General features: G+C 38.4%; 1 protein-coding gene across 2 annotated transcripts in view; it reads right to left on the bottom strand.

Annotated features, from left to right (window-relative positions):
* trit1 (tRNA isopentenyltransferase 1) overlaps window positions 1-27,964 on the bottom strand; it is a 73,173-nt gene that overhangs the window by 25,132 nt on the left and 20,077 nt on the right. For both annotated transcript variants that reach the window (XR_003675143.1, XM_028461873.1), the window contains exons 2-6: window positions 16,876-17,016; window positions 10,378-10,476; window positions 9,840-9,997; window positions 3,823-3,965; window positions 3,584-3,695 (exon numbers count right to left, since the gene is read on the bottom strand). Coding sequence is in view for 1 of the 2 variants with exons in the window: in XM_028461873.1 (XP_028317674.1) it covers window positions 3,584-3,695; window positions 3,823-3,965; window positions 9,840-9,997; window positions 10,378-10,476; window positions 16,876-17,016 (653 nt within the window). In the remaining variant the exon portion in view is untranslated. The remainder of the gene's footprint in view (window positions 1-3,583; window positions 3,696-3,822; window positions 3,966-9,839; window positions 9,998-10,377; window positions 10,477-16,875; window positions 17,017-27,964) is intronic.

Raw genomic sequence — 27,964 nt, 5'->3', positions numbered from 1 at the left:
GCTCCGCACCAGAATTTGAGTGACCTTTCACATACAGCAAAAAGACCGGACTATCCGAGCAAGTGAAGCATAGTGCGGATCAAAGAGGCATGCGTGAAAGCACCCTAAGAAGAAAAACATGCATGTATGGATTATGTTCAATGTGCTTACATAAACTTCTGATCTGGAATCAGTACAGTACTGTGGTTTAGGGTACCATTTTGACAATAACAAACTCTTACTACAATGTCAATTGATCATTTTAAAACAAAAAATAATAATTCACTCACTAATGGTTGGGTGTAGAAACCTAATTACAATAAGGTGAGCATTTGTAATCTGTTACTTTCACCTCTGGTGATAATAAAGAGAAGCACTATGAACTGTTACGGATTAATGAATGTTGTAAATTGACTTAAAACATTCAGCGTTTGCTCACTGATCGTCTTGCCTCCTTGGAAATCTGTTCCTGTGCCTCATGTGTCACACCTGCAAAATCTCAGACGTCACACCATCAGAAATACCTCACTTTACTCAAATACTTTGTTGTTGGGTTCTTAGAACAATTGGAGATGGGTGAAAACAGCATTATATTGGACCTTTAAAGCTGATTTTTATGCTCTTGGTCTTGGTGCATTCTGGTCTTGGGATAGTCAAACTAATTTCATAGATAGCCCATCTCCCTTTGTACGTACAGCACCAAATAACTTATCATAGTCATTACTTTGATTAGAGTCGGGCTGTGTGGGACACAATAAAGCCTGATGTTGTGTTTTGACACCAGTATTTGTCCAGATTAACACCGAGGAAAAGAAGGTCAAGCATAAATAAATAAAACCTGCTCCTATGATGGTTGGAGTCTAAGCAAGATAAAGTGCTAGTGTGTGATAAACCAAACTCAGGTCTGTGGATGGAAGCTCACACTGACTACCTCATAGTGCAGCAGGCTGCTAAATGCTACAGCTCATCTGGTTTGTGTTAACGACATGTTCGACAGCAGTTTGTCACTGTGTGAAATACTGCTCAGATTTTAATCTCGACTATCTTTAAATTCCCCAGTCAACCGTCTCTGCTACACCGCGAAGAAGTGCAGGATGTAATTTGTTCCAGTGCCACTGAAATGTCTTCTCAGTGTAGACTAACAGACCTTGAGGTAATAAGCACAGATCAGACTCCCCTGGCAGTGTTAATGTGGTATTGGGGGGGGGGGGGGGCTTATCTCTATAATTATTAATAATCGCTGGGCATCTTCAAGAAATATCAGTCCCATTTGAGCCAAATGTGCAACAGAGTGGGCTGGATCTAAATTGGTCTTCAGGCCGTGGGGAAATGAGTGAGTACGGAGCAGAGTGACCTGTCAGGGTGGGAGGAGGAAGTAAATAACAGGATAGTCGTTTGGCTGCTTCACTTCACTTATTCAGCCTGTGCTCACATTATCCCTGCCTGTTACACAAACATCAGGATAAGTGTCTGAGGATATGTGGTCCAAACACTTTAGCATTTCATAGATTAATAGCTTTAAAAAAAAAAAAAAAAAAAAATCAGATAAAGACATAGTGTAGGCCTCATAGATCAACAAATCAAAGATGCACAATGTTAAAACTGCCATTAAAATGTTTCTTTTGATCTCCACTGTGCATTCCATTGTATTGACACTAGCTGTGTTTCCATTACGAAATTGGAAACACCTGAATTTCGGAAAAACACTCAAATATTGCTGGAAAGTTTTTACGCTTTCACGAGGAGGAATTTCAGGCATTTTGATATTGAACTGTCGGAAAAGCGCCATGGAAACACTTTTTCCGCAAATACACGTCACTGCTCTCCGAGAAAACATGACGCGGTGTGCGTATCTAAAAGAGGATGATTTCTTAGCATTATACCTTAAAATTATTACTGCCAGATTAGACGTGAAACAACAAATGAATACAGTGTTATAAGGAGGTTTGGAGCGTCCATCTTCCTGCAGCGAAGTCTCACGGGAGTTACGAGGCTCCTGCACAAAACAACATTCAAAGCGCAATTATACTTTGTCGACATTTAGAAATATCGTTTTTATTTTGCGAAAACCTGTAATGGAAATCCAGCACTTGTCAAAGAAGTTTCATGCATTGCATTGTGGGATGTGGAGTTCTGTAGACCAGTGTTTCTCAAATGGATACTTGATTGATACTTGATGGCACTACAGGCGACACTTCAGAAAGGGAGAGTGGCAAATTAACAAATGAAAGCATTAAAAATATGCAGTTTTATAATATTTATTTTTAGCTCTATAGTTGTTTTTTTTTTAAATGTAATCTGAGCAAAACGCTGTAGTCGGACAAAAAGGGGGTACTTGGATTCAGGAATACAAAAAAAGGGGTACTTGAACCAAAAGTTTGAGAACCACTGCTGTAGACGGATGCACCGTGATTTCTTACCGGCAGCGTTTTTACATTACATTACAAGTCCTGATTCCAATGTTGAAATGAGTCAACAGTTTGCTAATCATAGGGCTGGGCAAATTTTGCCTACCAAGAAAAATTAAATTTTCAATTTTTTTTAATGCACTTAAAAATTACTGTAGACATCAGATATATTGTCAAAAGTGCAACTTTATTGCTGTGATTGTCCTCAAGAGATAAAATGCATAGAATAATCCCAAAATAAAATGTAAATGAGGCTCTGTCATTCAACAATTTCAAGCTTCAACCCAGGTTTAAGCAAAAGTGCAACAGCGCCTTCACAGTAGCTTCAATTTTCTGAATAACAATTTTTTTTTTTAATTCAACCAACCAAATTTTGTTTTTTTTCAAAGATAGCTGTTGAAAACACGCATATATAATCTTTTTTGAAACAGAAATCTATATATTTTGCTGTGCAACATGCTTTTCACAGCATGCCTGTCAAAAGAAAAGTTTCTTTCAAAATAATATAATATATATATACTGTATATATAATTTATTTATTTTTTTTTTAACTTGAATTTGCAAAATAAAAGTTGTTTTTATCTACAAATTCAATAAATCAATTTTTTGCCCAGCACTAGCTTGTCATACTCCTCATATTAGCTTAACAAAATGTTCACCACAAAATTCCCTTTTAATAATATTAGAAATGTCAACCTCGGAAGAGTTTAAACATGTGATATTCTTTTTTTACTTAAGTAAAGGTACTGCAAAGGCATGAAGGCAGGTCATCCCCTGAGGGGGTTTAAAGTATTGGCGGTGATTTTGTGGAGGAAACTTTCATGAAGAGGATGCAGTCTCAGGTGTGACAAACAGCCTCAGGTGATGTCACCTTTTCAGACTCAAGATGTGAGCATTGTGCTGATTCATTTTATGGTCCAAGTTTAATCTAAACCTTCATTCTTATCAGAAAAACAACAACAACAAACAAAGAAACAGTGAAAATAAATTGTAGGACTAAAATAGACAGTGTGGATGGTTGATAAATGTCTTCTCAAAGAGAAAGCCTGCATTGATTAGAAACATCTAGATAGAAAACTATCAAGGCTGAAGCTAAAAAGGGAAATGTGGACACAGGTGTGGTTAAATTTGGCTGCCCATTATGTTTTTAAGATGATCATTATGAAGAATATTGATTTAGCTACCCTTTCTCTTACCTGTCAGTCTTGATTTTCTGCGCATTATATCGAATGTGGAAGTCCTTCAGCTCTCTGATTAATCCTGCAGACAACATCTCATCTACCCGACCATCCAGCCGCGTGTCTAAAGCTAAGACACAGTGGATGAAGGAAGTAAAAAAAAAAAAAAAATAGAAAAACCTTCCAGGATAATCTCTACCATTATATTTAAAGCTTGTTTATCTTTAGCGTTGTTGTTCTTCTGGAACGTTGCTTACCCTTCATTTCAGCATGCAGCCAGAATATGCAGGGCTCTGGGTATCGCAGAGGTCCTCCAAGCCCGTCACCTCCTTCCTGTTGCCTCTGTTCCTCCAGCCAGCGGCTGTGGGGGACGCCCGTCTCCTCGTGAATTTGAAGACTCCTGCAGGAGACATTCACACAATAGAAATGCATTGTAGCCAGAGGTGGACTGGGACAAAAATTACAACCCTGGCATTTTGTGTCCAGACCAGCCCACTACACTATCAGAGAAACCATTTAGAAGCTGTTATTAAGTCAGTGATGCTCAACATGTGGCTTTTTATTTCTTCATTTCAATTATTATTCCCCTAGAAAAGGTGGAAACTTTTTAACCCCTTTTTACCGATTTCCTTTAGCCATTTTTGTCCCTTTACAAAAGGTTCTGGCACTTTTTTCAGACCTTAATTACCTTTTGCCAATAAATTTCAGTTTTTTTCCAATTTTTAGTCCATTTTTACAAATTAATTTTTATCCAATTTTTGTTCTTTCATGAATTTTTTTTGACCAGTTTTCATCTAAATAAGCTAACTTTTGCCCAATAAATACCACTGGTTACCTTTTTCCCTACATTTTGTCTCTATGTTCCACATTTTTGCCCTTTTTCACTATTGTTTGCCACATTTTGCTCTTTTTCACTATTGTTTGCCACATTTTGCTCTTTTTTTTTTTACTATTGTTGGCCATATTTTGCCCATTTTTACGATTGTTGGCCATATTTTGCACATTTAAGCTAAAATGGGCCAAAAGCACTCTTTTCTTGCAAAATTTTTGTAACTTTTAGACCATTTTTAACCATCTATTAGCTATTATAATGTATGCCTCCACTCGCTAATCAAAAAAGTAGCGGACCGGCCCACTTCATGTTGACGGCCCACCAGGACAATATCCAATGTGCCAGATGGCCATTCCACCCCTGTGTGTATGAAAGCTTTGGAATTGAAATGATTTTTAAATAATTATTTGACATTTTTCTGTAAATCTCGTTCATGAGAGTAAATATTCTTTGTCCTTTTTAAAAACTATTTACAGTCACTTTTCACACTTTTCTTGCCGTGTTTTTGCCACTTTTGGGCACATGTTACCATGTCTGCCTTCACTCGCTCATAAAAAAAACAAACGGAAAAAAAAAACCGTAGCGGACCATATCTGACTGGCCCGGCCCACCGAGACGATTCCCGGCCCACCAGATGGCCAGTCCATCCCTGATTGTAGCATCAGATATTTCAGCATCTTACCTGAGCATACTTATCCCCTCGTTCATTGTAAAGCCCATTTTACAAGCAATTATTTCACAGAATCAATCCCCAATAGCTGAACAGCTGTTTAAACGAAGCTTAACTGTTCAGGCATTCTTTAATCACAATACGCAGCTGAATTATGTTTCTGTGATGTGGAGGAAAAAAAAAAACTGTTTTCACCACTTGTTGAAGAGACTGAAGTGCAGGAAAATGACTTGCTTTAGATGCTGGTTTTAAAACTATTAAAATAATGTATTCATCCAAAGCAACTACAAGACCAAAGCTTTCAATTCTTATAACAGTCTAAAAACAGCATTATCCCATTTTTGGGTAAATTATTCCTAACAAACCTCCAAAAGCACTAAATCTCCTCTTTGCTACATATGTTAACATGATTATTTACACATTAAAGACTTGTAAGAAATTTGTCCTGTCATTAAAAATGATACAGTGTATGGGCACCCCCATTTGTTTGGGAAAAATCACAGTAAAATACACAATCTGGATCTGATCCAGATGAAACTCTGCAAGGTAATTGAGGAACCAACTCAACATAAATGAGTCAAATCTCATAAAGATTGGTCAGTTATAAACAGAGATGAATTTCTGAAATTTTGCCAATGACTATTTAAAAAAACTAAAAAAAAACAATTATTATTAAGATTCAGTATATTGATTTGGATTCCCTCCAAGATTGAATGGAATATTCCATGGCGTAATGTCTATCTTTGGTTAAAATGTCATTACATTTGACAGTTTTGTGTAACAGGTTGTACTGACCTGTACTGACCAACTTGGAACACACTGCAATTCCTTTGTATATCAAAATTCACATTATTTCTGTGTATTTACACTGGTTTTTCTCTATCTTTGTTTACCTGTTTGTCTGATATACTTTTGTTGTTTTGTTATTTTTTATTATTATTTTTGTGTGTACGTATGTGTTAAATATATGTATTGTTTATTTTTTATTGTCACTTGCTTTACATATATATATAAATATATAGTTTTTTGTGTGTGGGTATGTCTATGTTTTTTGGGGGTAGGCTATATAGTGTGTGATGTTTTTGTGTTAAAATAACAATAATGGGTTATTTGTACCTTGAGAAAAATATATGCGAAACCAAATAAAAATACTTACAAAAAATAATAATAATTTAGTTAAAAGTACTTTTCACGTAATCCTGCTAACAAACAAATAAATGTCTGTGAAAATATGACCTAATTGGCGGAGGTAATAAATGAAAAATAAAGCTGTGAAAGTGACTCCTACATAGCATGAATCTACTCTCTATTCCTCTTATTTTAATGTCAAATTTCATTCAACCAGAAAATATAATGATTAAAATGTACCTCCATCCCTACCACCATCAGGCATGCATGTTAATAATATTACTTTAGCAGTTTAGGAGTATGAAATCCAATGCATTTCTCAGACCAGGACAAAATCTAGCCCTTTTTTTTGTTCTGAACACGTCTTTGAGATGCTCCAATCTAAATCCAAATCAGCCATATTAGTCTTGCCTGGCTGCTCGCCGAGGTTATGAGGGAAAGATGATTTCTGTCATCTCCTGTCAAATGAAAGAACAGGGTAACCTAACCTGCTCACACAGGAGACAAGTGTCATACTGTGACTCATCAAGAAATGTGTGCGTGTGTAATGGTTTGTGTCAGCCAAAGACGAGGCCAAACCTCTCCTTGGATATTGCTAGAAAATGTCTCCTCAAACACCAGAACACGTTTCGTGACATACAAAATCATGTCAAATATGTTTTGCAACAATTCATTCTCAAACTCTGACGAGTTCAACACATGCCAGGCAAACATCCTCTGGTGTAATACATTATAGTGCCAGATGTTACACCTCCGTAGATTTTGGATTTCAGGTGGTTCACATTTGTCCTCGGCCACAAGTGTAAAGAAAGCAAACACGTAGCGATGTGGACGACTTTTACACGTTGCATAAGAATACGTCACTCCTATTATTGGTGTGATAAGTCATTTACTTAAATATTCAGAGGTGTGCGAGTGTAATAGATTTTTGGCCATAAAGTCGTCTGCCAGTGTAAAAATCACACAGCTGGGTCACTGGATGCATAAAAGAAATCCACATTTTCTGCATTGTCAGCATATACAGACCACCATACAGTGTGTGGTTTTCAGATTGGCCCACTACCAGTTTGTGGAGTTTACAGAATGGCTTCTATAGCCAAATGCTATTTAAGGCATTGGAGACGAGATGTAAAGCGAAATGTCCTGGAGGTCCAAAGCAGTGCAGATCTGATCTCTAAAGAGCTGAGTCACACTTCTCCGTATGCCAATTAGTTTATTAAATTATGGTTGGACACTATTAGGGTTGAGCGTAGGGACCCCCCTACGGGGCGATGGTGCCCCCTACGCCCAGTTTTCAGCAACTTAGGGGGGATTTTCAGTTGTTTTTTCCTTTTTTTAATCGGTACCGTTGTAATAATTGTTGCACACTTGGACATAAAAGGGACTTTAAGGCGTGCACGGGTTGTTTTAACTCTCTTTTAAATCTGCATAACCGAGAACACATACTTCAGCGGCACGCCCTCCGCGTGTGTGTGTTTGTTCCAATATTACTGCAGGTCCCACATAAAACCTCATTTTAATTTGAAAAACGTGTCTTGGAATCAGTCTTTTGAATCAAATCTTATTTGTTGTCTCTACAGTGTGTGTGAATATTTATTAGTGGAGGACCTATACCAAGCATGAGTAACTCTATAACTACATTCATCATCACCTTCACGTATTCAACAAATAACTTTTAGCTTTAAAATAAGGCTGGAACAAAGATAAAAACAAAAACAAACAAGAAACCCAACTTCAGCTTTCCTCCACTAAATTTGGCTCTCAGAAATTCAAAATGTCCCGCGTCGATGACGCTTGCTCGCATGCCACACGATTCTTCTATGCTGTGAAAAATTCCTGGTGAGAACTTTGATAGAATAGTTCAGGCCTAACTGCATCGTGCACCATGTAAACTTTGGGAGCCAAGCACCATGTACTGTATTTTTTCAAGACGTAGACTCCAATTTCATACCTTAAAATATGCAAGTACAAGGTCATTTGTTCACGAATGAGCACATTTTGTGTGAACTAATATAACTTGACTGAATAGAGTTCTGACCTCCACATGATAGAGTTTTGGGATCATTTTGAGTGCAGATCCCTCTGTCCAAAACCAGTGCCTGAACCAAAATGCCCTTCAGAGGAAACACTCTAAAACCTCCTAAAAACACACTCCTAAACCTTGTGTAAAGCCTTTCTAGAAGAACTGATGCTGTTATAGCTGCAAAGGGCGGGGTCAAGTCCTCAATAAACCCCACAGATTAGGAGCGGAATGTCAGTAGATCTTGTAACATGCATTAATAAATATTACATATATAACTTAGCACAAAAGTAAGGGAATGTGTGTTTGTTGGATTGTTTCTGTGCAACTTTGCTTCTTGGCAATAAATCTTATACTGTTGGAAAGCTGGTTTATTTCCCTTTTAAATTGTGCCACATTGGTAGGAAACATGCATGTGTGGGACGAGCAGCAGAGCTGAGCATGTGGGCTGTACCCATGACAAAATGGCCAAATCCTCTCAGCCAATGTCAATTTATAGCCAAGAAGCATTGTTACAACATAGAAATATTCTACCAACAAATTTTCATATTTTTTGTGCTAGGTTTAGACAATATTGTTTTACTTTTACCAGTTGATCACCAATGTCTTTATCAATCTATATTTTAACAAATGAAACATGGAAACACTTTTTTTTTTTTTTTACTGTAAATAGTTTTATACATTGTAAATTGTATATATTTGTTGACAAATCTGTTATTCATATGAGCTCCCATTGTTTTCTTCCTACTAAATCTCAAAAAATCCATTTCATTTTTGTGTTTTTCTTCATTTTAAACTGATATTACACTGGTAGAACATGCAATAAATTGAAGAAAAAAACCTGCCAATTGTTGGAATTCTAAAGTGTTGTAGGAAAAAGGGTATAATAACTTCCTCAAAGGACAGTCACTGAACATTTTATAGACAAAATAAGCCAAAAACCCCAGGCAGCGGTGTTAAAACTACAGGTGTTAAAGGGTTAAACAGAGATACTTCACCTTTAAATGCGTATATGTACTGCCAGTACACACACAAAATGGGTTCCCTGCTTCTAACCCATCCTTTTAACTCAGCCCCAGTGTAGCACTCGAGGAGGAGTTAGGTTAAAGGCTCAAACATACTCGGGTGGACACCAGCAAAGCGGAGTCTGCGGGGACAATTAAATGCAAAGCTCAGATTTTACTACCGCGTCACACAAAACACTGCTCGGCATTGTACAAACCTACATTAAATGTAACACCAACCTGTATTTCACCCACCTGGTGAAACAGAACAGGAAAAATGAACACGAGCTTAGAGGAGAGACTGGCAGTCAAGCTACAAAAGTACAGACACCTTTAAAACACACCCAAGAGTACAAGGACTACAGAGAAGCGCTAAGAATCATGGGACGTACGATTTTGATGGAAACTACTATGCGGCGGTGCGCCCAAGTATGTAAGCTCTGAGGAAAGCAGACAGTCCACACTGAGTCCGTTGTGCGCGGGGTCCGTCCAAGTATGTTTGAGCCTTAAGGGTGATGCTCAAGGTCCCACAGTCATGGCTCATTTTGGATCCAAAGCAGAGACCCTCGAGTTACGAGCCCGCCCACCACTGCCCATTATCACACGTTGAATAAAATCACCTGGCTATCTTGCGCTTGTCATTAGGATGCAACATGGCAGCCATAGTGGGATCCACCTTAGCCAGTCGTTCATGTAACTCTGCTCCAGCCAGTTTCTCCAGTTCCAACTTCCTGTTTTGAGCCCCGTCGCCTGCATCCCCGGACTCCTTGTTTTCTTTCTGTGAGACACCACGTGTATAATCCTACATTGAGTACTTAAACTTTTCCTCTGCTTAAAGTATTTTTAATACGTTTTATTATAAGGTAGGGGGAGTGTTTCTGTTGGCATCAGAACTACAGAAAACAGTAGCTTTTCATGCTGGGTAGGAAAGATACATTAAAATGATTAACAACATGGAAACAATTAAAATACCTTTGGTTATAGTTGTTAAAGTGTGTTCTGTGGCTCTTTGCATTGCTTTACATTTTCTTGTGGGTCTTAAGGGCGAGCTGGTTAGCTACTCCTTTATCACACCACTGCTTAGAATAATCTCCTTCAAAGACATCAACAACGTTTGAGGAACTAAAACAGCATCCAATAGAATGACATGACACTTACCGCTGTGTCCAGCAGGACTCGCCACAGTAGAGACTCAATGTAGTAGTTTGTTCCTCCTACAACAATTGGCAGTTTGTTACTGCTGTGCATGTCGTCTATGTCGGAGTGTGTTAAGGGGGAAGTCCACAGGTTTGTGCACAGAAAAAAGACCATCATTGAAGGCATGTCAGTGAAAGCAACTGTGATACAACATGTGTGTATTCAAGCTATTCAAACTAAGACTTTGAGTAGCAAACATTTGTCAAACTTTGTAAAGTTTACAGGTTGAGGGAAATGATTAAAGTGAATTTAAAAACACTTTTTACACAAGGACATTCTGAATCATTTTAACATATTTGAGTTGTAAAATGTTAGAGTGACTGCCCTCTAAGGGTTGAACGACGGCTGTTAACATTTAATTTTGCTATTGGCCGAGAGAGATCGTGATGTGTCATCTCAACCATCGTGCGTCAATAACTTTAACTGTTGGCCCCGCCCCTCCTATAAAAGCTGGGAGGAGGGTGGAGGGTTTCATCCTATCACAGCCCTCAGTGAGCATTGATTGACAGCTTCAATTCGGAACTCCTTTCTGCAGTAGTGATGTTTTTGACTCTGTTCTTCTATAAAGAGCAGATTCTGCACTAATCGGAGGGTTCATCAAGTAATGCGTGTATGTTCAGACACATCGTGTGTGTATACCCGTCTGTCTCTGCGTGTGCGCGGACGTGCGTGTACTTCTTGTCGCTGTGTGTGTGTGTTCCTGGTTTATATGTGGTGTTCCAAGGCTCATGGTGGGAGTGCAGGGCTGTTTGTCCCTGAGTGCTATAGTGTCTGTAGGACTTCATGTCATGATAGCACGTGCAGCGCTGAACGACTGCCTGACTGGGGTAACGCCCATAATCAAGGCATTTTTTTACATTTCTCCCCCCCAGTGGCTGGTCAGCAGAAAGCAGGGGTTTAGTTACTCTTTAACCTTTCTTAGGTCCTGTTTACACAACAACATTTCAAAGCGGAAATGCAAAGGTTTTGTTGTTTATTGGCTGTCTGTTTACACAGCAACAGCGTTTTGGTGCTACATGATGAAATTTTTTTAAAAATGGGCTCCAGAGTGAAAGTTTTTCAAAATGCTTCGGTGTCCGTCTCCGTGTAAACCGGGAATCGGCGCTTTGTGTCACGGGCATGCTCACTGCATCTGCAGAGCCTCAGAGTGAGGCAAATAAATAAAGCTGAGTTCTTAAAGCAAATGGCCTTAAATCATTCCACATGCACACACACTACGGTGTTTCACAATATAATGGTCAAAAAAATTATTTCCAAATTTTGCCAGATCGCATTTTGCTCTATTCCTATTGGTATTTTCAACATCTGTGCCTAAGATTGGGTCAATATACTGTAACATCCGTAAAGGGTGGTATACTTTTTCCACAACTTTCACTGATATAGGAAGCTTTAACGATATAAATGAAAGTATGGTCAATAGTTTATCCCTGTATTTATAGTAAAGGACTAAGAACATTACAACAGTTCAAAACACTATTCCAAAAAATAGAAAAAAATTCAAAATTGTGAAAAAGTGTGCCACCCCTAAATGTGCAGCGATTGATTAAATTTTTGGTACAGATGCTTACACTGGCAATTGGAACAAAACAAAAAGTGATCTGGCAAAATTTGGTGAAATTTTATTTTGTGAACCACCCTAGCGCACATGGATGTGAATAGTTTCAGGCTGTAACAGGTTTGGGTTTAAAGACAGATTGGCTTTAATCGGGTTTGGGCCAGATTCTGTCAGGCTTGGGCCGGTTCAGGTCCGATTAAAGCTCTGATCTTACGTGTTTTTGGTCGTGTCTCTGCGCATGTTCTATTTTTGGTTCGTTGCAAAATCACACCGCCATCTATTGGCCTGGCATGTATACTACATCGTTTTTGGTGTTTCCCACGGTCCCATGTAAACGGAGATAATTTTGACAACGTTGCCATTCGAATGCGGAACTTTTTGGAAACAAAAACGGGGAAAAAAACAAAACGTTCTTGTGTAAACGGGGCCTTAGGGTTTCTAAAAATAACCCAATTCACTGTGACATTTCTAAAACCATAGGCTGAGAAGATGACAAAATATAAAAAAATGAATATATGCAAAAATAACTGCATAGCTGTTGTTTAGTGGGTAGGAGTTATAAGACTACGCAAGCCAAGACAGAAAAATAGGAAAATACAAGTTTCAAAGACCAACATACTTTAAATCATACAGAATGGCCTTATTTCCAGCAGAAACTGAAAAGCTTCTATGGTACAGTCTCTTCATGACTACAGGACTTAACACACCATCAGGGTCAATAAACAGGGACTAATTTAAGCCAACGATGAATAGTAACATAATAGAGTAAACCACAACAGCAGTATAAAGGTCACCATATTGACTCACACATAGGAATTCTATTGTTATCGAGACGATGGCTGGAGTGATGATATACCATTATGACAGTCATTTAATAGAACCACTGGTTCCCACTGATCCTTGTTTCTGCCACTGAATACCTTCACATCGAGCGTAGCTTTGTATCATCCATCATTCATTCCCACATGAGGGTATTGATTTCTGTAATTGACCCGTCCTATGCGCAAACACTCAGGCTGGGAGCTGCAAGTCTCAGACAAAGTCCAGTTTGTCAGACAGAGACCGAGTGAACAATTCAGATTAATATTCAAGCTTTTAGTGGGTTGGATGAATCAACAATAAAACATGCAAAGAACATAAAATTAAGAAACAATAATGCTATGCTAACCAATTAGTATAATGTCTGAGGTCTAATTGTTAGATTAGAGCAGACTTGGTTTCGGCCAAAGGTTGGGGCAAACCTTTCTCAGCAGGGCTTTCCTGCTGTCCCAGAGTCCAACAATGTGTGTAGATGTCTCTCTCTAAACTCTTTCTTGGGTGTGTGTGTGTTTTGGTTATTGTTTCTATTTATATCAACACTGTGATATACTGACAACTAGTATAAGGTGTTGACTGACCAAACAATGCTCCCGTTGAGCCCAATCCTAGGCTCAAGACAGAGTGTACATCAAGCTAGGGCTGGGCGATATATCGAATATACTCGATATATCGCAGCTTGTAGCCTGTGCGGTGTTGAAAATGACCATACTGGTGTGATTTTGTGCATCAAAGTGTTAATTCAAGGGTAATGCAAAATATCGTGTATCGTGACATGGCCTAAAAATATCGCGGTATTTATAAAAGGCCATATCGCCCAGCCCTACATCAAGCTAAACATGCCCGCTTCACTTTGTTGCTTAGTACAAGCAACACGAATCAAAAAGCAATTGTCTGTTGGTATAGGACATGCTCGACTTTCTTACCACTCGTCTGGGACAGCAACCTCAGTAAAGAAGCCCAGACAGTCCTCTCCTCTCCTAATCTATAACCTTCAGCTTTCCAAGACATCCCAAAACCACATGAAATCTGACATGAAACGTTTTTGGTAATTGGAAGTTCTGTTTTAAAGCTGCTATCCGGAGTTTCTGAGAAACGTCTCGATGTCACGCCCTAAACAGCTCCACTTCCTCCCACTGCCTCTGCCAATCTACCAGAAGCCATGCCTCTACTTTTCTGCACGCGCATTGCGGAACATAAGGTCGCATCAGGTCGCATTGACATAGGTCTATGGGTCAGGTAAGAGCCAAAATCATATTTACTTGTTTGCTGTTGTGAAGCGCGGCCTTGTTTCCATGCACAGCTCCGCATTCACTTTGATTGACAGACTACGCCACAGGAAGTCGAAGCTTATTGGCTCGGCGATCACGGCGCTCGTTTCCATTTGTATAGGGGTCTATAGGACAAAGGCGGGACTTATATACATGAATTTATATGAATGACCACCGGCAGTAGACCTTAGTAAAAGACTAGTTAGGTATTTTTTGCATTTCAAAAGAATGATACATAAACATACATTTCTCAGAAACTCCGGATAACAGCTTTAAATAAAATAAATAAAAACTTCTCAGCAAGAAGCCAGTATTACTAATCACTAAAAGAGTGGACGATTTATCGTGCGACAAGATCGCGATATTCAAACGTCACAAGATGTGTCGTAGAATGTACGAGTGGTATTGTGACAGATTAAAAAAAATTAAAAAAATAGCGTGTTGTATTTTTGTATATTGAGTTTAAAAGGTCATACCCAGAGTTAGTATATACGTATGTCCAGTCAAATAAAAGCATGTTTTTTTTTCCAATTGCAATTATTTTGTCTTTTTTTGTCTTTTCAAAAACATCATATCGACGTTGTGAGCCCATTATCATCTATCGTATCACATTGTGAAATCTGTGTATCGTCCCACCACTACTAATCACTAATGACAAAGAAATATAAAAAAAAATCTCAAACCGATCAAAGAAACTCAAAGAAAAGAAACTGATTTGGAATTTTTTGAAAAGCAATCTTGAATGAATAAAATTAAAAATGCTACTTAATATGTTTAAGAACAGAAAATTAAGATACAAATGTGTAGCCTATACATTAAAGTAATAAAAATAAGGCAGCCAAAACAAGCCAATCTGAAAGATATATGCAATCCCACAAAAAATACACAGCGAAGGAAAAAGTGGACTACACAAAAAGATAATAACAAACAGGAGAAAGCATATATTTCCAGTATTGACTTCCCTTCGTTGGCTTCCTGTAAAATCTAGAATAGATTTTAAATCTATCCTCTTAGCATACAAAGCTCTACATGTTCAAGCCCCTGTATATCTTAAAGACCTGTTAGTGCCCTATCATCCAGACAGATCACTCCGCTCTCAGTGTCCTGGTTGTCTGGAAGTTCCTAAAGGGTCTAGAAGTAGAACAAGAGGCAGAGCGTTCAGCTACGAGGCTCCTCGCCTTTGGAACCAGCTCCCAGTCTCAGTACGGGAGGCCGCTACCCTCTCCACCTTTAATGCGAAACTCAAAACCTACTTATTTGCTAAAGCGTATACCGTATAATAGCATTAACCTAACCACTAGAGCGGACAGGGTCATGTCTGTAATGGCCACTTCTACCAACAATGGAGATGGTTCTCAGCCACCATCAGAGATAGAGATTTTAATACTAAATTCCAAAAGGAAACTACCAATCTACGAGAAGAGATTAGTCGCCTTTCTAACAAGCATTGACCTAACCACTAGGAACAAAGTCCAAAATCATGCAGGCAGACATGCTAATAGTGTATCATGTTTTTCTGCAGTCTGTGCCTTCTCCTCGCCCCTTCTCGCTCTTTTCTTTTTTCAGGTGTCATGAAGCTAGAGCTGGCAGTCCCTGATCTGTGGTTCATGGATCAACTTGTCTGGGACACTCTGATGTTCTATCTCTCTATCCTGTTCTGTTGGTCCTTCTGTCCACTAACCCCAACCAGTCAGATGGCTGCCACCTCTGGACCTGGTTCTGCTGGAGATTTTTTCCTGTTAAAAGGAGTTGTTTCTTCCCACGATCGCTAATGCTTGTTCATGTGGATTTTTTGGGGGTTTGTTACTTCCTATCAAGAAATTTATATTTTGATAGCGCTTTCAGATGACTTTTGTTGTAATTTGCGCTATATAAAGAAAACTGAATTGAATTGAATTGAATTGAATTAATATTACAGGTATTTCAGTATTTGTATCAAGCTTGAAAATTATCTAAATCAATCAGTTGCAGTCAAAAAGTGTGTTTAGTGCGCAATGTTTGCTTCTTCTTTTGCTTTTGTGTCCCCTTCAGAGCTCCCGTCTCTCCTCTCTCTCTGTTTACTCCCGCCTCCTCAACTCTGGCTTGTCAAATAACTCTTTAAATGACATGAAGACTCACCAGCTGTCACTGCTCCCCTCCATTATTTCTGGATGGATTTCACAGGAAGGGAAAACAAGAGAGTGAGGACGACTGCTGACAAGCCAAGAGGAAAAGAAAGGAAGTGTAATGATGAAGAGAAGGTCATAAAAAGAGGCACAGGTGGGAGGACAAGCCACAATGAGAGTAAAGTGGATGGAGATGTCCATCTGACCAGGACTGCGTTTTTGAACTTCTGTTTCATCTTAATCCCGTGATCTTTCCTGCATTTCGGGTTAAAAACTCCTGCACATCACTTCCATCTCCTCTAATCTGTATTCGTCTCTTCCCATTCCTCCTTTTTCCCATCATCACGCTGCACTGAGCTTATTCCTGGAGCTACCGCATCACCTTCCCGCTCTTGTGTGCATGTGCCATCCTGATCTATTAATACCCCTTCTAGTTATCACCCCCTCTCTCCACATCTGTGTGACGGCCAGTGTCTGTGGGAGGGTGTGTCTGCCCAGAGTGCGAGCACACACACCTAAAAATACCGCCTCTAGCGCGTATCCCGTCCTCTTATTAAACATCTGCAGCGAGACCCACTGACAAAAAGGAGGACACAGCATATCACTGACACCTCCATACACATTCGTAAAAGCCACATGCACTCAAACCCTTCCATGACAGACGCGTATGTTGGAGGAAGTATTGCTCACATGATTTTCAGCAAAAGGATATTAGTTCCACAGCTTTGTTTCTGAAGTCTACCACGGTGTAGCTGCTCACCAACGGGTCCACAAAGCTGATCATGTGATGTCTGCATTGAGCGCGCTCCTCAGCCGTCACCTTATTGGTGATGATGTCCAGACCCTGGTACACCTAAACAGAAAGGGAAGAAGAATACATTAAAACACAGAATAAAGTGTTTGAAAACTATCAAAAGTGTCTTTAGCTGTGTTTCCATTACCCTTGGAAATGCGCAAAATCTAAATATCGTGATAAAAACTGGTAATGGAAACACCCGAATTTCGAAAAAAAAAAATTTTCCCGAGAAAACATGACGCGGTGCGAGTGGACAGAAGAGGAGACAGGGACATTTTTTAGCATTATACTTAACACGATTACTGCCACATTAAATGTGAAACAACAAAGGCATACAGTGTTATAAGGAGGTTTGGAGCGTCCATCTTCCTGCAGTGAAGTCTCGCGGGTTGAAATTTCACAGGAGTTACGAGGCTCCTGCCCAAATTAACCTTCAATAGAAACACGTTCAAAGCGCAATTATACTTTGTTGGCTTTTAGATATCTGTAATGGATATCCAGCTTCTGTTAAATGTACACACCAGATATTACATTATGACCGCCTATTAAAGCTGCTGGACATGAACATTTTATACCAGATAAATCTCCAGTGTTTGCGCCTCATTGATTAATAATATATGAATATGATTTGCCAGAAAAAAATGTGTAAAAGGTTTAAATTGCTGCTTTGAGGTTATTTCATCCCCACCGTAAACACTGTTGATAATTTTGCACATTGCATTGTGGGATGTGGAGTCATGGAGGCAGGTGCGAGAAGAGTTTTTTACTTCTTTCTGATATCACGGGGGAATACTGGGAACAAACCAGAACAAAAATTGTGTGAAGCAAATCACACAAGAAATCACTGTAAGAATGAAGCCTAAACATTTCTAAGCATCCGTTTACGGGACTCCACGTCCCACAATGCAATGCGTGAAAATGTCAGCAAACAAAATGTTTATGGCGAAGAAGAAAACAAACTTTCCAGCAGCAATTTCAACCATTTCCCTTTCTTTTTGGGAGTAAATAATGTTTGATTTATTGATCGATGAGGGATACACTATAATTTTATTTAACAAAAAATTATCGGGGGGGAAGCAGCTTTAAATATCCGCCTTCCGATACTTCCGACCCTTATTGATACCCCACGTCACTAAAATCCAAAAGATCTCTAAAAGTGCACTGTTGTGAGGATGTAGGGATGTCACTGACTCCATTTGAGTTCAGGGGCCACATTATGTTAAATGTTAAAGAAAACAAAAACTGCATAAACATTAGTGTGAGCTTTTATATACAAGTAACTAGAACTAAACTATGATTACTCTGGAGAAGTTAGAAGCCAAGTCCACATTTTAAAGCTGTTGTTTCCCAAACCATTATGTAGCTATTTTGCTTTATTTTTCATGTGACCACACACCACACTGCCTGAGGCTGTCAGGTTTGAGTGGGACCCATAAAGCTATGAAGCAGACCCTGATTGATGGCAGTGTTGACTTGGTTTGGATCGAGCGACTTCTCTCTGTAGGACAACACCGTTAATATATTGCATTTAGGTCAATAAAAATTCAAGATGATTGGCCAGATTTTTCTTTTTGTTTGTCACGACTCTTCGTCTTGCTGAAAGAGGCCACTGCCATCAGGTAATGTTTCCTGTTTCATGAATGATTGAACATGAACTGAACCATGCTCAGGTAGGTAGTACATGGAGAGTGATGTTGCCTTCAATGTCAGGATCCATGAGTGATTGCCTAAAGCACGCGGCAAACCCAAGGCCCTGGGGTCGAATCTGACATGAATTACCAAACTAATTCAGGTGTATAGATATCTTAGTCCTTTCTTTTTTCTCTCTCTTTCTTTCTTTTCACCCTCTTATTTCTTTCTATCTGAATCTTTCCAAATTCAGAAATTCAATATAACCACAATATTTGCAGAACTCACAAATTTCCCTGTGTGTGCCGTATACCACAAGACTCCACTCATTTTCCATGGAAAATTATCCTAAAACTGCAGATTCTCACAAAGAATTCCTCAAATTTACACAAAAATTGGTACAAAATAGAGACATTTTGAAATGAAATTCCTGCAGGGACTGATATTCTCACTTATTGCTTGGATATGTTGTTGCCTTACACACTGTATATAGATCATTACACGTAGAAGTGAAAAGTAGGGCATGTTAAAGGTGCAGTCTGCAACTCTTATAAAAGTGACTTTTTGTCATATTTGCTAAAGTTGTCACTATATAAGGACAGTTTTACATTAAACTAGTAGTTTGTGTGAAAAAAAACAGACTCATTGAGTCCCTCCTGCTGCTCCTGCAGCTTTTGACAGATTGCCAGAATGCACCGCGACCGAGCAAAAAGAACCAATCAGAGCCAAGATTGTGTTTGATGGACCGTCTGAAAGCTGTTGCTCACAGTCCCCGTCCTTTCCCAGACCTGGAGTGCCGTCTTTTATACAGTGTATGGTCTGGAGGAGTAGAAGATGAAATTGGCAACTTTTCTGCTTGAAAGGTAATTACTGCTGCTTGATTTACATTATGTTTGATTTGTAATTGTTACACTAGAACTCTGTAGTGCATGTGTTGTTCATGTGCGCGCAGCAGCCTTCGTGTGGGCTGCTCTAAGTGACACTGTGTTGTTGCTGCTGCTGAGGTGTGTGCACATTGAGAGATAGAAGCGCTGCAGTAATATGCTTTTAACAGTGCATGTTATATTACTGTGATGTTGCTGTCTGGCTAACATTAGCTTGTTAGCTCCTCTGAGGGAGGCACTTTGGAAAGTTTGGAGGCAGGGCAAGAGAGCAGCAGGGAGGGAGGGGGAGAGAGGGATCTGAAAGTTGCGGACTGCACCTTTAATGTTGAAATGACTAAATTTCCCTCCTAAAGTCTGTGGCCCATTTGAGATCAAACTGTTTTTTGGCCATTGACAGAAAACCAGTTTGACCCACATATAGTAACGCATTACAACTTGGCCCAGGCACATAAATATCAAAGTGAGCCATCTTTGCTTTGTGCTGCTTTTTAGCATTAGCAGTTTAGCTACAGTAGGTCGTCTTTTGGATTAGAGCACACAGCCGAGCAAGGCATGGAAAAAAATATTCAACCACCTTTCCATCCTTTTTTGATGGATAATGACCACTGCAGACTGGAAGACTCCTCATACACAGTGGTTTTAAACACCCTATGACCCAGTTGTTGAGTCATCACAATATAGGGGTGCTTTTCAACTTTACTAATATACAAATTCTATTTTATTTTCTTCATACACCAAATTTGAGGACACGTTCAGGTAGGTGCAACTTTTAATTTAAGTTTCAAAAAGCCAGAGAAACAGAAGGTTTGTTATAGAGTTTTAAGCTCTCTGGTGTTGTTACGTTTATAGAGAAAAATGTGTTTAGACCAAATAGGAACGGGTTGAAACATTCCTGTATATTCACGTATAAGCTACCGTTTATTTTTCCTCTATAGTTTGATGCTGTTTCAAGCACCGCTGTGAAAACAGGCCTTTCAAAATAACTGGAAAACTTTAGCCACAAGTTATATAAAATATGCTATTTTCTTTGTAATAGTAATGTTTATTTTACATAATATTAATACAATTATCAAAGCTTCAAGAACAAATTGGAAACATGTCAGGGGTTCAGATTATAGAAAAGGTGACATTTAAGACTGATTATTCCCATTTAGAAACATTGATGATATTATTATTAACAAAGCAGCATTTTCATGACCAATGTCAATGTCAGGAACTTGTTTTCATTACTGTTTCTTTTACCACCAATTTAAAAAAAAATAAAAAATTTTGCCGTCGATTTTGATTCATTGCGACCAAATATTTTCTGTTAATAAATATTGAGTTTTGGGGAAAAAAAATAAATTAAAAAATTGAGGACAAAATGTTCACTTGCTGACCAAGTCAAAAAATCTCAAACCTATCAGTCATAACGATATGATCATTGAATAGCAAAGGAAGACAACAAATCAGGACTGAATTCCATTCGTCCAGAAATGCCTTAAACATCCAATTAAATCCTTTGTCAGTGGTGAAGTCTGTGCGTTTAAAGCAAGTGTGTTTATCAAAGTCAGAAAGTGGTGACAGGGCTATTATGGAGGGAAGGAAAAAAGGCGCTCTCTGTCTGCCAACGAAGCGGCTCAGCCCATCCCTGCAAATTATCACACTCATCTTCATCTTCTGTCGGTTTTACATCAGCCAGCGAGGAGGAGGCGGCCTCATGAAATGTGACAGCTGGGTGTCATACAGCAGTCCGTCATGATTTTCCAGTCTCTCACGCACATCTAGGAGCTGTGGACCTTTCTGTTTTATTAAGTCATTTTCCTTTTGACACCATGGTTGTTTTTTTTTTTTTTTTTTTAAATATGTAAATTTATGCCAACAAGTGTTAGCATTACGTTTCCTCTGTGAAGATGACATGCTCTCCTTTTTAATAAGGCTTTAAATTCATGGAATTCTTGACTTTTGCCACATTATTCGGTTTCTTTTTGCAAAGGTTGAATGTAATACGTGTACCCTTCATTCTTTGAGCGTTGCGTTTTAAAAACAAATCAAAATAACAAATAAACAGCGTGGTTAATTTATTTTACTAACTTCAAACCAAAACAGAAATACAGAAAAATCAAAAAACAGACAAGCAGCGTTTTTCTGTTTTAAAATAAATTCTTCTGTTGATGTGATATTTGGATATTTACAGGGAAACTAGGACAATTATTTGTTATTTTGATTTGGTTTTAAAACGGGAATATCCAAAGAACATGCTGGTTGGTTCTTGGAGTGCGTTTACCTTCATATGAACAATGTCAAGAAGTTTTTTTGTGATAATATGAAGAGACAGACTGTTGAGGGGCGATGACAGCCGGATCAACATGTAAAATGACTGAAAGTGAAGGTGACCTGCTGCCTTCAGCTTGTGTGGATGCCGTCTGTGACTCTGTGGTTCGGGGGGGTTTAGTATGAGCTACTACTGTGTGCGAAGAAAAACATGTCAGAAAGCAACATGCCCCATCAGAAACAACTTCTGAACACATTCGCAAGCTCCATTTCTCACAATTACATTTGGCAAACATACAGTAACGTGCCTGCACTGGAAAACCCTCGGCCTGACATTTGAGAAATCCTCAAAATATTAACTGTCACAAAAAATCATTGACATTGATTTATTGTGACCAAGCTAAGCACTTCAGTGAATTTATTGTTGTAAATCACCAATTATATTTATAATACTGGTGGGAGAATAAAGCATTATTAAATATGATTACTCACCTGTTTGTGCATAGAATTTTATTACGTAGTAGTTTCTGTAACAAACACAAAGATGTAAAAAAATGCTGCCACTTGAGTGAATGTCACCTTACAGTAAGGTATCAATGGTCCATCACCTTCCCTTCTTTAAAATCAGTCCACAACAATGTTTGTTTTAAAAACCATCACTAACGCTGTTTTTTTTCGCCAAAAATTTTCAGATGGGAAAAATTTTAGCACTAATCTATTTTTTGCATATATTAGGTGGTTTTGTAATTATTTTGTTAAAGAATTTCATCAAAGTTTATCGGTGAAAACATAATACTTTTAATATCACGATAAACTGTTTTTGTTCAGAAACAGTAGAACAGGAACGAAACAAATTGTTCCCAAACATTGTTGTGTTGATTTTTACGAGAAACAAATACAAACAAAGTGCAGAAAAAAAATTATAATTTAAGAGCAAATTTTAAAAAACTGTTGAGAAAATGTGATCAGGATTCCCACAGTATTTTCACAATGATTTTTCACAATTTTTCCAAAACTTTTCCAAAATATTTGACCAAATTTCCATGACGTAGTTCTGAAGCGCAAAGATATTTTTTTGCGCATGCCAAATGATCTTACCTACGCAAGGCCGAGAGTGAATTTGTGAGATCTCGTGATTCCCGCACAATTATGCTGCTGGTATGCAGAACTTTCACTTTCAGACAACTCTTAACATTTTTTGCGGTTTAAGATATTTTAAACATTTAAATAAAATGGGCTACATTTCCAAAATAGTTAAAATATTCCATGACTTTTCAAGACTGGAAAATCAGTTTTTCAAATTCCAGGAATTTTCCAGGAAGTCTTGAACTTGTATGTATACATTTAGTGTTTCTTTCACAGGTTAACACAAAAGGGTAATTGTATTATTATTATGTTAACATATTCCTTGTATTGTTTAAACTCTACTTGGCAAATTAAACTTTTCTGATTCTGATATTATATTAAATATATTTGTTTCAATTTCAGTAAATTATTTTGTTTGTACCTCTGTTATGTTATCAGTCTGTACACAGATCATACTTGTATGGTTAACTACATATTTCTTGGACTAAACTAAAGTGTTGTACATAATGTTTTTTTAGTTGCTTGCGGGAAAAAAAAAATTAAACTCGAGTATTCATCTATTTAAAGTAGGGCTCGGGAAAAAAATCGAACTAATCAATTTATCAAATTTGTAGATAAAAAACAATTTTTATTTTGCAAATTCAAGTTTTTTTAAAAAAATATATTTATATATATTTTTTTAGATTGTTTTTTTTCTTCTCCCCACAACAGTTTTTTTGGACTTTTTCACGTTCCGTCCTTGTGGGTCACCGTAGCGCGATGTGAGCCAGCCCCCTCTTTGTTTACATGTGTTTACCCTTAGAGTAGACTATATGTGTGCCACAGGCATGTTTAATGTTTTACTCGCACTATGCTGAGCTGCAAAGGGAAGAGTTTATTATTGTTTTAATTGTAATGTTATATGTTGTAAAATATGGCGTTATCTGATTTCTTAATCAGAAAATTAAAGCTACTGTGAAGGCGCTGTTGCACTTTTGCTTAAACCTGGGTTAAAGCTTGAAATAGTTGAATGACAGAGCCTCATTTACTTTTTATTTTGGGATTGTTCTATGCATTTTATCTCTTGAGGACAATCACAACAATAAAGTTGCACTTTTGACAACATATCTGATGTCAGCAGTCATTTTTAAGCGCATTGCAGAAAAAATAAAAAATAAAAAATTTCATCGAAACTCAAATTTTTCTTTAAATAATTGGAGATTTTTTTTTTTTTTTTTTTTTTTTTTTAAGCAAAATCGCCCAGTACTTATTTAAACTGGTATAATCCAATACTAATAGTGGTTTTGACATAATCAATCATTTTGGATCGATCCGCCCAGCATGGTGAAAGTGTGGATGAATTTGGAACATTTAAGTGCTTTATTATTTAAAGCCTCTATTAGATATATTTCTAATACCAAAATTCATTTCCAAAGTATTTCAATAGTAATAATTTTGATGTTCTAACTTCATGATTTCCCTTATACTCCTTGTATTTGCTAAGATTTACAAATTTAAAGTTTTGTCTATATCACAAGATTGTTTTTATTACCATCATCCCTGTGAATGATCTGACACAGCCCAAGGTGATAATGTGATGACGGCTGTGTGTATTTCACCAAATGTTCACCAGCTCTGTGACAAGCCAAAAGTGTGGAGCGGGGCATAGCAGAACAACTCAGCCTGATTAATTATTCAGCCATTCTCAGCACAACACCACCGTCAGCCAACCGAGGGTCGGACGCGAAGACGGATGGATGGGTGGATGGATGAGTGGGTAAGCAAGAGAAAGAGACGATGATCGAATCAAGAAGGATGAAGATTTGAAGAGGTTTTTTTTTTTCTTTTTTGTAGAGCAAGCCTGTTGGAGCGATGAAAGGAGCTGAGCAGACATACGAGGGGCATGAGAGCGCTGTGTACTTGTTACAGAGAACAGGATGCTCCCTGGAAAATTTGCACACATTATCAGCAATCACTCCCTCCTCTTGTCTTCACTGCTGTCTCTGTTTTTCACACAAAGACCGCAGAGAAAAGACAAGATGATTTCAAAACGAAGGGTAAAAAAATAAGACAAATAAATGCTCATTAAAAGGAACAGCGCAGCAGCTCAAAGCAGGTGCCACATTTATGAACAAGTTATTCATCATCTATAGCTCGAACACTGGAGCGTCTGCAAAAGTATGGCTCACACAGAAACACTTGGGCTGCGTTTGAAATGGCACTCTGTACTATACACTACAAATTCAGTCAGTACATACTGTCAGTGTCTACTATATACTATAAGTATGATTAGTATGGTGACCGTTCCCACTGAAGTATACATAGTTTCCCAAGGTGCATTTTGAACCTACTGTACTACAAAAACCAGAAGCACATTGAGGTTTAATATCTCCGTTGATTCGTCACCTTCGAAAGTTCTGAAAATTTTTTTTGGAAGTTTAAAATATCATTTTTTATTGATCTCATGTAATATTCTAATTTTCCGAGACACTGAATTTTAAAGAAAAGCCATAAAATTTAAAGAAATAAAGGCTTGAAATATTTCACTCTATGTGTCATGAGCCTATATCATATATGAGTGACCAAAAATATTAAACTTTTTCATGATATTCTGATTTTTTTTTAAATGTGTCTGTATCTACAAATGAATTATTTGGTAATTTACACAATGATTCATTTTACTTTCAACTGCGGACCAAAAATGGATGCTCTAAAGGGCTGGATCTGGGCCACGGGCCTTGATTTGTCATGTGTCAAATACGTGAGCAAAGTTGCAGACTTTGTGCACCCTGAGATTAAACAACCATGCACTCATATCACGAGCCGTCCTCTTTCCACAGGACATTTGGCGCTCTCACAAACACATCACTAGTGTAATTAGAAGCTTTAAAACGTTCAAAATCAAAATGCATTCAGGCATTCCTAAGATGCACTAGTATTGCTTTGAAGGATGGAGGTATGACTGAAGGAGAAAATCTGAAACAAATGAGAACTTCCCATGGGTGTGGTAAAAAAAGAGCAAAAAACTTCAATGATGTTTGCGCCAAAATCTGAAGGAGGGGGAGAATAAAAACCAACACAGCTAATTGTATTTACAAGTTTTTGGAAGGCAGCAGACAAAAAGACAAGCAATCACGATTAAGGCAGTGAGTTTTAGGAGCTTTGGTAAAATAAATGGCAGGAATGATGCATAGAATCGGCTATCCGAGAGGCTGGAACGACAATAAACACTGCTCTGGAGACAACGAGTGACAAGAGATTTAAAGAAGAATTGATTAGCTCTGCGGATGTTATTTGCTCTCAGCTAATGATGGTCATATTTCACCCCATCTGAGGACCAAACAAGGAAATCTACTTAGTTTTAGGACAGGGTGTTTCTTAAAGTGAGAGCATGTTAACATCTCTGGGAGCAGGAGCGATACTTGGCATCGAGTCAACTACAGATGAATGAAAGACTTTATCACTCTTGGATGTTTATTTAACGATTGTTCCTTGAGACGGATGTTCTCATTTAAAGAGGGATGACCTTTATAAAGACCATACAAAATTTAAACAGTGTTGTTTTGCTCGTTTTATTCTGGTTTTCTGTATTGTGTTGTGAGCAGTGGGCGCGCACTGTCGCTGTTCCCACACAACGTTCTTAAAGCAAAACACGGCGTTTAAAGGCACTGCCATTTTGCAAATTTGACGTCATTTGGAGCCAGAGCATAAGAACATAAGTATCTTTCCCATCTGGGAATTCTACCAATGGCTTGTTCACATCATAGGTTAGTACAAAATCACAATATATTTCAACTCAAATATCTAGTTAAATGGCGTCTCGGCTTTCCTTCACGACTTAACTGCTATTCACAAAGAGAGCTACGCAAGAGCCATGGCTGTCAATCATTGTCACATACAGTATGACGTAAAATCCCGTTTTTCAACCTCAAATAACTCATTCAAAACAAACTTCACAGAAAACTGAGCATTTGAACACAATGTAGGGTGATAATAACTAATGATCACAGCAGAGTTTAGGTTTGGAAAAAAATTATGTGATGAGTAATTTAACTGTTATCATTGAGGAGGCGGAGTTTATGACCTATAGTGCAGTCAGTCAGCAGGGCAAGCTCTAAAAATAAAAGCTTCACTCCAAAGGAGAGCTTGTCGTGTCCATTCTTTTTAAAGTCTATGATTGTGAGTTAAATAATCAGTCCAGGTTGGGGGTTGCAACATAAAAGCAGACCAGAATTAGTATTGAGGCAAAGGTTTTATCAAAATTATTAGTGGGGATGCTCTTTTTGTCAATCACCTTTAATATTATTTCTAATTCTTCCGTGTCCGATAACCTCATCCCCCCCATACATATGGTCAGATTTTACCAATACACGCACGGGGCAACAAATGACCGTCAAACACAAATTACCTAATCCATGTATCAAAGCTAAGGATAATCCATCTTCTTGAACAGAAAAAAAAATGTATCAAAGGTGGATGGCTTTAAAGCTGTAGTATGTATGTTTTTTTGGCATCATTTGGTCAACAATCTATAATCACATTTGAGCATATTGTAATCCAAAGTGTCCTGAGTGGACAGTGGACCTCTGGACCTTCTCTTGGCTAAACCTAAGAGAACCATATCCAAGGTGGAGAGAAGAGATACAATTAACTCTGAGTCTGAATGTGGAGTGTGTCTGCTCAGCTGGGCTCACTGCGGCAGAGGAGCGGCTGTGAGCCTCTTACTGTCTTCACAGCAGCAAGTACTTCTCTAAAACACTAGAAAACTCTCCAATTACACAAGATAAAGTCCCTACATTTGTCACTAGTCTCTATTGAGAATAAAGTCACTAAGAGCTCCACGGTTGTGCGTATTCATGAGAATACTGGTAAGGGAGGGGGAGAAAGGTTGTTTCTCACGATTCAACATACTTCAGCTTTGAGGCTGTCCTACTTTGCTCGATAGTACTGCCGGCAGCGCTGAAGTTGGCTCACTGCTGCTGGCAGGAATGGCAAGGACACTATGTGACCGAGCCCGACCCAAACCCGACCAGCAGTTCCAAATATCCGTCTGAACCCGACCTGGCCCGTTGGGTACCATCGGGCATCCATCCTCTAGTTTATACGGACTCTGAGGGGTTGTATCAACCATGAGGGCTTATACCGACTCCAAAGGATGTATACACACTGAGGGT

The sequence above is a fragment of the Gouania willdenowi genome, chromosome 11 (assembly GCF_900634775.1).
Source record: "Gouania willdenowi chromosome 11, fGouWil2.1, whole genome shotgun sequence".
Taxonomy (NCBI): domain Eukaryota; kingdom Metazoa; phylum Chordata; class Actinopteri; order Blenniiformes; family Gobiesocidae; genus Gouania; species Gouania willdenowi.
This window is presented reverse-complemented; position numbering and strand designations above follow the sequence as displayed.